Below are 11,729 nucleotides of genomic sequence, written 5' to 3' on the forward strand. Positions count from 1 at the left end.
ATGATTTTTCTATTGAGATTGTAAAGTAGCTTAAAGAATTTAATAGTCGAAATCTTCCAATCACATAGCTTGGCATGAGAAAGACTTTGCTATTGGGACCTTAAAAGCTTAACATTAAATCACCAAATAAATGACCACCAATAATTAAATGCATTTGGTGTAAAGAATGATAATGTTTGTGACTCATGTTGTCCTAATATGAGTTAACGCATCTGTAATGGAGTTACAATTAATTGATTAGGCAAGGTAATCTATTTGAATTTATTTAAAAAATATAGACTTAGTTTACTCCAATACCCCAAATCAAAAAAGTATAGTAAAATAAAACCGTAGAGTATGATGCCATAATGAACATGTTGGTGCAAAACAACGGGGATTGGATTTTGTAACCAAGGTTCATACTTTTTCTTGTCACTTTTTCGTCATGTAATTCACATGAAATGTACTTTTTAATAATTAAAAAAAAGGAGAATAAATTTGCTCCGTAATCATAAAAATCAAACAATCCAACAAGACATAATGCATAAAGGAAATGTAGCTGCAATGTTACAAGTCATTTTATATAAGGCCATCTCAAGGTGAGTCCACTAATAAAAGAAGCAGTCTGCTTTGCTTGCTCATCTTTATAGAGTCACTCTGTAGTGAGGGTTTTATCTAAGTTGCTATTTCGTAACTGTTGAATCAAACTACCAATTTAATCTAACGGTTAAAAATAGGGCATCTTCCTACAGAATTCTACCATCTTTATGATTATCTTTTTTTAGGTTAATTATCTTTATGACTATCTATTGGGGTCAAAAGTATAATTTTTGAGCAGATGCTTAAACTAAGAACACACAGGTAGGCCCATGAACAACACATAGAGGCACTTTCCTAATAGGAACCTAGTCCACATGAGAATTCAAGAACGACCAAAAAGCAATCAGTCTCTCTCCTTTCTCGCACTACCATCACCAAACCACAATACAAAGGAAAGTGATGCCGAGTTGAAAAAACAAGAAGAAAAAAAGAAATGGTCATGAGCAACCTTCAGCTAGACTACTCTACTCAGAAAACAATCTTAGCCCCGAGAATCATAATCTCTTCTCTGCTTTTCCTTCTCTTTTCTTCACTTAGCATTCATGGCTACCCAATCCAAGCCCATATCTTCATCTATGCAGGCTGCTCTCAAGAAAAGTACCAACCAAGCTCACCCTTTGAAGCCAACCTCAACTCTTTTCTAACATCAGTTGTTAGCTCATCCTCTCAAGTCTCTTACAACAATTTTGGAGTTGGAAATGGAAGCTCAACAACACTAGAAGGCACCATATATGGCTTATACCAGTGCAGAGGTGACTTAAAGATTTTCGACTGCGCAAAATGCGTAGAGAGTGCAGTAAATCAAATTACTTTGGTTTGTCCCTACTCTTATGGGGCTTCTTTGCAGCTTGAGGGTTGTCTCATAAGATATGAGCATGTTAATTTCTTGGGGAGGCTTGACACAAGTCTTAGGTACAGAAAATGTAGTAAAAGTAGTGTGAGTGAAGATGTTGAATTCTTTAGGCGCAGAGATGATGTGCTTGCTGAATTGCAAGGAACAAATGGCTTTAGGGTTAGTAGCTCTGGTTTGGTTGAAGGTTTTGCTCAGTGTTTGGGGGATATGAGCCAAAATGACTGCTCTTCTTGCATTGCTGATGCTGTGGGAAAGTTGAAGAGTTTGTGTGGATCAGCAGCAGCTGTTGATGTGTTCTTGGCTCAGTGTTATGCTCGGTATTGGGCATCTGGCTACTATGATATCTCAGGTGAAAATTTCTACTCATTTCCCTGCATATAATCCTAACATCTTAAAAGAAACACCACAACACAAAACATAGATTTTTACTCTGCTTTTGCATTAATCAACACCAAAACAGAGACTTTATTTGGCCATTTCACCATAAATTATAGCCATTAATTATGTCTTTAACTGTTAAATAAGACGTAGAGGGTCGAAATCCACAGAGTAGATCATCATTTTCTTAATTAAAAGACATTTTGCGTAATGTTTTTTTAAATGCAAGGAATCGAATCCTAGACCTAACCTAATCTGAACCTATTTCCCTAATCACTCTCGCCACTTGACTTAACCTAGAGAGCTAAACTTTTATGTAACTTTGTTATGTGGTTTGTAAGAGTAAAATATTTCTAAGCTGAGGGTCAAAATGGTGCTGTTGAATTAAAATAACATATGCACACTTCCATTCTTGGAAGAGAAAGGGATTAAAATTCATCAAACCCAAGGTCAACAAAGTAAAGGCCAAAGCATAAAGGGCACCAGTAACTTTAGCTTCTTACTTTTGGGAACCTCCATACTTTGAAAAATTCTACACTTTCATCTTTAAATTCTACACAATCAAATGCTTGTGAATTATGCATTATAATATAGTACTAATTCCCCTCACTTTTGCTTTTATGTGTTTGTATAGATTCCTCTAACCAAGACCAAGTGGGGAAGACAGTGGCCATTATTGTTGGGACAGTAGCAGGGCTAGCTATTCTGATTGTTATTCTCTCAGTTTGCAGGAAAACCATGGGTAAGTAAATAAATATATACCCTCCTTCCACTTCAATAAATATTACATAATTAACCAATTATTGATGAAATGATATAATTAATCATGCTTACAGGTTAAGGAGATGTGGAGAGAGAGAGAGAGAGAGAGACTACTTTCTTGAAAGATATGGAGGATACATAATCATGACAGAAGTCCACAAATTGATGTTGGCTTCAATATTCTAGTGAAAGCTCTATGTTTTCTACTTTTTGTCTATTTTAATACCAATTGGGTTTTTTTTTGTTCTTTTACAATAGAAGGTGGTGTTATCCTATAGCATAAAGTAGCACTCTAATCTCCATCAACTTCAAAAGGGCTGCTGATTCTCTTAGCTTCATGCTGTCCAACAAAAACCCATCTCTTTTTCAACTTCATTCTTTGGGTTAACCAACCTTTGTTTGGTAAACCCATCTCTATGCTTTTTCTCTTTTTGAGGTCAAGTTCTCTATGTATGTCTCTTCTCTTTTCCTTTTTCTTTTTTATTTTTGACTAACCTCAATTTATGCTTCAATTCAAAATTTAAAGAGAATTAAATGAAAATCTCAAACAATACTTGTGTCCATGAAACTGTATCATCACAAAAATATATATATAAGCAAAGCATCTGAACCCTTTTACATTACCATTCAATTATCTCTCTCTACAAGGCATCAATTCCAAAATCCTCCTTTAAAAAGTGATACCACTCTTGATTTAATACATGAATGAATCTGAAGAAACTCACCTTTTATCAGCATTACCTTATTGGGAATTGATTGGACAAAGCTGAATGCTGTTTTATTTTATAGTTTTGTTGGTGTTTTTCTTTTTGGTTTGCCTAAGCATATGCATGGGTTTCCTTTACAAGTTGCACCACTAGAAACAGTCCAATAGGCCTTTTTTCTCTATACAATAGAGGCCATAGCCCAAAAAAGGAAGAAGAAACTAACTAGCTACTAAATGCAAACCCAAAGCAAATAGAATGCCTCTAACTGCAAATCTCTCTATAAACACGATGGATGACAAACCAATAGTGAGGGTTTTATCTAAGATCCTTAAATGAGTTCTTATTTCTTGATCGTTGAATCAAACTAACTAATTTGATTCAATAATTAAGATAGTATAATTAACGAGCATCTGTGGTGATCCATTTGTTTCAAATTGAGTTCGTACAAAATATTTAAGAAAAGATTCAGTCGCTTTTCTCTCTGTTAGAACAGGCAGAGTTTATTCATTAGATAGAAGCTTCATAAGAAAAAGATTCAGGCATTGAATCGAAGCAATTTGACCAAGTCTTCTTGTCATTTTGATGTCACCTCAGTGAGCAACTTATTCAATCAGTTTGACAAATTGTTTTAGTATGGTTTGATATATGTCCTCTCCGTTATTTATTAAGTTAAATATCTCGCCAACGGGGTCTAACTCAGTGGAAAAGAGTCTTAATTTGCATATTAGAGAGGTCTCAAGTTCGAATTCCTATGTCATCCTGGTTGTTTGTGTGTGAGAAATCCCCTCCCATGTAGTTTAGACCATCACTTGTATTAAAAAAAAGTTAAACATCTCTTTCCCCCTAGGTTTCCTTGAGCAAGTTGTACAATATTTTAAGCGAGGAGTTTTTTTTCCCTTCCATTTGGCAATTGATCAAACAAGCATTAAGGGTACAATTATTCTATATGTTGATGATGTTGTTGATTACTAATTAAGTCACTAATAAATATATGTTTTTGGTCAATTAAGTCACTAATAATATAACCATAAAATAACACCCAAACAAGAAGCAACATAATGTACAATATTATCCAAATTGCAGAAGCACAGGCATGAGAAGAACCTTAACAATTATAAATTCTTATAAAACAAATTCACAAAGAATGACAATTGAGTGATTGATACAATTCCATATTAATAATTAAATTAGAAAGCACAATCGTAACCTAATCATTGAATGCCCTAAATTAATTCCTCATTTTTTGGGGGCCAACAATCAATTTATTTATGTTTCAAAAAATAACAGTATAATCACAGACCAGAGGTGAAAGGCACATTGGTGGCTGGCAACCAAGAATTACCCGCAATGAAGTTCCCAACAGTAAATTTGGAAGCCTCCGAGGCACTTGTAATGACATGGTAACCTGCCCATTTCACCCTATTTGAAGTGGATGAACCAGGGCCTGTGTTCATGTACTCACCATAATACAAAGTCTTCAAGGCAAAGTTACCACTCCATTCCATCCAACCAGCTGGGTCAATTAAGCTATCAAGGTATGTCTTCATGAACACGGTTCGAGAATACTCTCTCCATGGCCTCCCTAGGTATGTCTTAACTGAACTTTGAACCGATTTTAAATCCGAAGCAGCTGTAACCCTACAATTATGAATAGAAATTCCTGTATTTTGGTTTGGATCAGACCGACCCTGGGCAGTGATGGTGTTGGTTTTGTGGTTGTGAACATAAATGTTACAGTTTTGGAAAACCACAGCAGCATTGCCAAAAATAAAGTCAACAGTTCCATAGATGTCACATTCCCTATAGAATTGTCTGTCAGAGTACACATAGAGGGTGTCTTGGTTCCCCTCAAAGCCACATTTGTAAAAAACAGAGAGATCTGAACCGGACCGGAGTGCCACGGCTTGGCCACTTGTTGGACCGGCAGTGTTTTGGAATGTAATGTCCTGGGCAATGAACCCATCTCCAACCACAGCTAAAATGAATCAAAACAAAGAAAAGAATGCCATGAATTTTAATTTAGAGAGTTAACTTTGTAAGACAAGTTGACAATTAACAACATTAAAATTACATTAAATTTGAGGCATTGCTGACTTTGCAAATATTCTTTGACCAATATTATGAAAACAAAGGAAAACAAAATATATTTTCAGGCACAATTAGTTTGTTCAAATCAATGGACACTAGACTGTGGACAATTAAGTGATATTGTGGGCAACTTGAGGTTCACAAGTCTTAGTTTAAGACCAAAATAATTGTCAGCATTATGACTTAACCCCTATATCAATTTATATTTTCAACAATTTTCATAAAATTAGTGTTTATATGAATAACATTTTCCACATAATAAAGTAATCTAGCCACACATGGGGTGGCACCACAGTACTCTCCCTCTCCCCGAAAAGTATATCTACGAATATGTGAAAGACAATCTTAAAGCAACCCAATATAGCACTCCTTCGTCCCCCTGCCTAATCGAATGACAAAAAAAGAAAAGGTAATCTAGCCACTTTCTCAAAGTGGACCAGCTCTATAAGAAACAGAGACCTTCAATCCAAGTTTGGTAGAAACTAGATAAAGACAGTTCGGTCCCAAAATGATTAATGAACACGTTTAAATTAGTCGACTTTGCCTTGTCATTATCTAATGGCATGGTCAATCATTTTCGAACACCAGTGAAAGCAAACAGATTGTGTACAAGTCAATGAACTTAATAAGTCGCCTGGATTTTAAAGCCTGCCTAACTAGTAATAAAGCTTCTAATCATTCTTTAACTTATCTCATAGGCATTTTAAAAAAAAAAAAATTATAAACAACATATTACGTGCGACTCATAAATCGAAACAAAGTTATAAATAGTTTAGTATATTATGTATGAATAAATGTAGGGTAAATTTTGACTCGAAGGAAAGCATGATGATTTTTCTAAAGTACGTGCCAATAACAGCTCCATAATAGAATTTACGATCGAACAATACAATTTATTCATATAAAAAGTGAATGGAATAAAGCTATATAAATATCAACTTTAATGAGAGATAACTAAGCTATACATATTTTCAGATTAAAGCATGTATATATAAATGAGAGATTAAAAATAAATAAACACTTGGAAAATAGCTAATTTTACTTACCAACTGTAGCTGAATTGAAGGTTGTAGAACCCCCACCAACACTTTTGCTTCCCGTGATAATAGTCTTCCCTATGCCATCTCCCCTCAACATAATATTCTTCGACTTTATTTGAACATTTTCCTTATATGTCCCTGCCTTCACATATATCACATACCTTGCACTACCTTTTCTCTTTGACGCTGCACTTACTGCCTCACTTATGGTCTTGTAATTCCCAGACCCATCTTTGGCCACCACAACATCAGCCGTCGGCGAAGACGACTGCAAGAGCTTTCGATCGCCCGGCTTCACCCAAGTTGGGAAACCATTTTTGTGGTTTGGCTGAGGAGTATATGGAGCTTTGTTTATGGCCAAAGTGTTGCTAATCAAATTAGAAACATTATTTGACACTGAAGGGAAGATATAATTATTTGAGACCCCAAGGTCTGCAAACCCTTCTCGACATGTCTCTAGGTTTGTGAGAGCTGTGCTCAGCCATGTTTGTTTGTCATATTGGGTGCACTTGGTGCTGGGATTTACGGTTCTGTTGAGCTTTTGGATTGTGAAATCAAAGAGCTCAAGGCAATCAGCCCATGCAGTTTTTTCGTGTGCATTTTGGAACTTTGAGCCAAGTGAGTGCATGTTGGTTTGAGCATGGATGGCACGGTCTAGGGCTAGTTGGGTTGATATCTTGAAGAATTGGGATTTTTCTTTGATGGGGGTTGTAGTTGGGTTATGGCTCAGAAAATCCTCACATAGTTTTGGGTGAGGAGTTTGGCTACACCATGTTTTCACATCATTTGGAGAGTAACCAAATATGATTTGAGAGAGATAAAGCACCAAGAAAAGTGTTGAGTGAAATCGAATTGGCATTTTTGGATGGCTTTTGATCAAGAAATGTGTATGAAATATGGGCGATTTGGGAGACTAGAGCTATACGAGCTTTTGTGTTTGAATATGGTGTGCATGGCTTAGCTTAATTGGGTTCTATATATAGAAGGGAAACGGTCGAGGGGGTTGTCGATGTAAAGCGTGTTACAAGGCGAACAACTTTGTTGTTATTTTCTCTGAATATTTAATATCCAACATATTTGTTTATCATTTTGGAATTTTTTGATGACTGATATATTAGAATACAAATGCAATAATTGGTAGCCGAGGAACTTAATAGTATTACACGGCACTACAATTAGTAGTGGCAATAATTTTAGAGCACCAACCAATTAAAATCCATTTATATATACGATATGACATGGCAAATGATATGGGTTGTTCGAGGAATTAAAAATTGAAGTGACATGAGCTTCCATGTCATATGAGATTAGCTGGTAGTAATAAGTTTGGAAATTATTTGGTATCTTTAGTATTATTGTATATTGAACATCAATTTTGTCATATAGCAAATATAAGTTAAGCTAGTTGGTCATTATATTGTGTTTGTCCGTTTGCACTCGAAGTCGATTCTTATCTTCAGCAGGACACGTTCCGAGTTCAAAATATGATTTTTGTCCCTTTTACCAATAAATTGTCCTTTGAGGAAAAACAAAAAACAAAAAAAACAATGGTTGGTAATAGCTAGGCCACTCGATAAGTTAAAAGTTTGTTGGATTTTTCTTTACAGAGGCAAGAAAAAAACGCGTTATTGAAATATGTCTAATAAGCATCATGCATGCAATTACGCATGAAGGAGGAAATAAAGATGAAATGAGTCGGCTGAGATTTGACAGGGAAAAGATATCTTTTTCGTACACAACTTCTTTTTAAGACTTTGATCAAATATTGATTATAGCACGTGTATATATAGGAAATCTTGAAAGAAATTCAGATTTATTGTAAATAAATAAAAAAGTAGAGAGAGAGATAGTAAAAAATAGGAATATATATATATATATATATATATATATATATATATCAACGTGCTTGGCTCACAAATTCACAATCTGTCTTTGGCTTAATTATCTGTGGGTTGATATTAGAAGGATTATTCGTATTCTTTTCCGACAGCCAAAATTAGTTAATTAAAATACTCGTTTTTAGAAACCCTTACCTGCATAAGATAAGATCACCCCAGAAGTGATTATTTTATGAGTATTCTTTTTCCAACATTCATATTCTTGAATGTGAAAAAAAAAAAAATGTTTTCATTAATATTAATGGGGTCTATATTAATTACCTGTCAAAAGAAATTATTTTTAATATGAAAACTGTTATTGACACTTTGAAAAAGTCATCACATACTCATTCAATTACTATTTCTCGATTATGTTTTTATAACGAAGAAGTACATGATGACGGTTTGAGACTGCTAATAATATAGCTCCCAACGTCATGTCCTTCTCTATAGTTTATTAAAAGAAAATAGAAAAAATACATAAAACATGACCAAGCGTCCCTTATTTATTTATAATTACAAACTTAATATAAACATTATAAGATAACTTTGAGCCATTGGTCAGATCAGGGCAGGGCCTAGCGGCTAGTAAACTAGTTAAGGGAGACTTTGAATTTTCGTTTAGGTAGCTTATACTAAACATTGTAGACTTCACATTAATATATCAACCACATTTGGCTCTCTTCATGCCTCTCTTTTTTTCTTTTTCTTTTTAAATGAAGATGTAACATTTTTCTGCTTAAGTAATGAGATTTCTTCCTACCGAAAAGGCAAAAAAAAAAAAAAGAAGAAGAAGAAGAAGAAGAAGAAGAAGAAATAGTTTTTGTCCTACCTTTGCTCTTGTTTATATATAGTTGAACTCAATTAAGAATGTATTATATTGTTCCACACGCAATTGCAAGAGCCTATATTCTAAAAGCACACGGATAGAGTCTAGGAGTTCACGGTTGGTCCAACTACCTTGATGGATACAAGCTGGTCGTTAACAATGTTAAAGTGATATAGTATGAGGTTTTTGCCAATTTTTCAAGGACCCAATGAAATTGTTGAATAATTGTCCAGATTTAATAAACACTGTATAACTATCTCGCTCATTTGGGTTATTAGTTTTGAGTATAAGCGATAGTCTAAACTACAAGATGAGGGGGAATTTCCAGACACACACACAATCAAAGTGTCATGGGAGTTCGAATTTAAGACCATTAGTTTGTACGTTAAAATTCTTTTTCACTGGATAAGATTCTGTTGGCCCTTCTCTCATATTGATTAATAATTAAGTTAAATTGTCTTGGTCTTCAATTTATCCAATTTTGACATAGAAAAACTGAATTTAGAATGCAATTACATATTAAAATCATTAGTAATATGTAGAGGCAGTTATCGATACCTATGTATATATATATATATATATTAAATAGTTAGTCAAAATATACATGCAAATATCAATTCAACCTGCTTAATTCATTGAAGAATAATAGTCCGTCATGCATTCTTTCAAGAAAAACAACCCCCCATTGACAAATATTACGGTCTAATTTGAATTAATGCAATCAAATTATAAATGAAATTATTGTATTGGAAGCTATAATTCTCTAATATCAATTATATTCGTGTCTATCCGGTTAGTGTTGGTTTATTGGGTGATCATGACTAATATCCTATATATAAATTAAAATAAGCTTACCTTGTTGTATACCAAACTTCAAGTCAAGTTGAAATTAAAAAAATATATATAAACATAGATTATATATGTCATTAATTTCAACTTGACTGGAATTTTTGATCGTACATTGTATGTTAATGAAAATTATTATGTAATCGTCATTACTGCCATCATATATATATATATATAAATGATATTAAGTTAAATTGTCAATAATATTTTTGTTTTCCGTTCACTTCTCAGAGATACAGAAAGATATCCGTCGATATTATATTCACAGCATATTTTGAAAATTTTGTCAAAGAATATACATAGATATTTTATTTATATTTTCCAGTCTCCTGTTTTACTATGTTACCAAGGTTTGACTTACTGCCATCAGAAGTTGCTTTGGAATTTGGTCATTCAAACAATGGTTGCTCTTTAGGCTCAAATCAATGGACAGACGGAATATCACGAACATCGGATTTCTTGACTTTGACCCCCAATAATAATAAAAAGGAATAAATGAGAGACGGCCGGCATAATTCTATAGTTGGTTGGCCCGGTCATGAAGTTTCTTCACGTTGGTTTGGATTAGATAGAACCATAACGAACTATTGTCTAAAACCTGGTAATCAAATTGGGATTTGACTTCCTCCCATTTCTCAATCGGTGTTCCAATTTTGACCACGCTTACGGATCTTATTATTGACTATTTCTCTAATATAATTTATAAGCGAGTCCTATATACACGGATGGATCCCATTTTTATTAGAGCAGTTCCAACGATGGACTGCAGCCCGGGCAGGATAGAGCCCAAGTCCAGAGAAGTGCTTCTAGTGGGCCATGCTTGCCCGCTGTGGGACTCATGCAACTAGGCCAGCTAGCAAGCCAAACCAGCCCGACCTCTAGTCTGGGTTTGTTGACGTCATCGATGACATCAGCAACAAAAAAAATTACAAATATTTTAGAATATTTTTAAAATAAAAACTTAGTCATATTCTTCACTTCCCACACCAAAACTCTATACAAATTACTCTCTTCATATCTCATGTGAATATTGATTACCATGACAATGGGTGGAAACACCACAACCTTTTGCTATGGCTGCCACTATTCACGTGAATAGTGGCAGCCTTACTTTTTTTTGTTCCACCCTCAAAAGACAAGGGTAATAGCAATTACTATTCACTTTAATTTATTTTCTATTTTTTATACTTAAACCATTAATTTTGATAAGCTTTTCGGATAAGATTTTCGGTTGTCACGTGTCAATATTTATTATAAAATTTGAAAATCAGCTGCTAACGTCAGCAGCTTTAGAGCAACAGCCTTATCCATTTTTGCCTGTAAGCTTGCCCGGGCTAGTGGGTCTCATGCCTTGCCCGGACTAGGTTTTCCGCACTGGAGGTGGAAATCGGGCCTGGGGGGAACTTTTGCTAGGGCCAGACTATGGCGCTGAACTTGCTCTTAGAGAGGTAGTAAATAATATAGTCCGTAAGTATGCTACAAATAGCATTATGATTTCTTAAACTGCATAAGAACATAATAGTTTGATATTAAATAACTAATTAAATTGACGTTGGCCTTGCAAGTTGTTGACTTTGTATTGCATCTAAAGTTGGGCAACTTTTATGGCACATTGGTATGCTGGTATTGTTGACGTGAGTCTCCTAATTAATCAAGGAGATTTACTTCCTTGATTAATTAAGAGATTTACTTTCTTATTTTTTATATAAGTGATAAATCATTGTACAATTAGGAGATACTTTCCTAATTCTTTACTATATCTAATTCCTT

The 11,729-nt window shown here is 34.4% G+C and overlaps 2 protein-coding genes across 2 annotated transcripts; one reads left to right on the forward strand and one right to left on the reverse strand.

Moving 5' to 3' along the window:
* Positions 765-3,025, forward strand: LOC18785409 (cysteine-rich repeat secretory protein 15). Its single transcript, XM_020556427.1, has 3 exons — positions 765-1,781; positions 2,445-2,552; positions 2,647-3,025. The coding sequence occupies exons 1-3, from the start codon at positions 1,013-1,015 to the stop codon at positions 2,649-2,651; spliced, it is 882 nt and encodes a 293-aa protein (XP_020412016.1). The 5' UTR covers positions 765-1,012; the 3' UTR covers positions 2,652-3,025.
* On the reverse strand, positions 4,370-7,375 carry LOC18785350 (pectinesterase 2). Its single transcript, XM_007220599.2, has 2 exons — positions 6,414-7,375; positions 4,370-5,254 (listed from the first exon to the last, which is right to left on the reverse strand). Exons 1-2 carry the CDS (start codon positions 7,264-7,266, stop codon positions 4,572-4,574), a joined length of 1,536 nt encoding a protein of 511 aa, XP_007220661.1. The 5' UTR covers positions 7,267-7,375; the 3' UTR covers positions 4,370-4,571.

The sequence above is a fragment of the Prunus persica genome, chromosome G2 (genome assembly GCF_000346465.2).
Source record: "Prunus persica cultivar Lovell chromosome G2, Prunus_persica_NCBIv2, whole genome shotgun sequence".
Lineage (NCBI taxonomy): Eukaryota > Viridiplantae > Streptophyta > Magnoliopsida > Rosales > Rosaceae > Prunus > Prunus persica.

Bases quoted from the DNA above. Each gene is read 5' to 3' on its own strand.
- LOC18785409 (XM_020556427.1), top strand. From the start codon at position 1,013: ATGGTCATGAGCAACCTTCAGCTAGACTACTCTACTCAGAAAACAATC. The intron at 1,782-2,444 runs GTGAAAATTTCT...GTGTTTGTATAG, and splicing joins TGGCTACTATGATATCTCAG to ATTCCTCTAACCAAGACCAA.
- LOC18785350 (XM_007220599.2), bottom strand. From the start codon at position 7,266: ATGCCAATTCGATTTCACTCAACACTTTTCTTGGTGCTTTATCTCTCT. The intron at 5,255-6,413 runs GTAAGTAAAATT...GATTCATTTTAG, and splicing joins CTTCAATTCAGCTACAGTTG to CTGTGGTTGGAGATGGGTTC.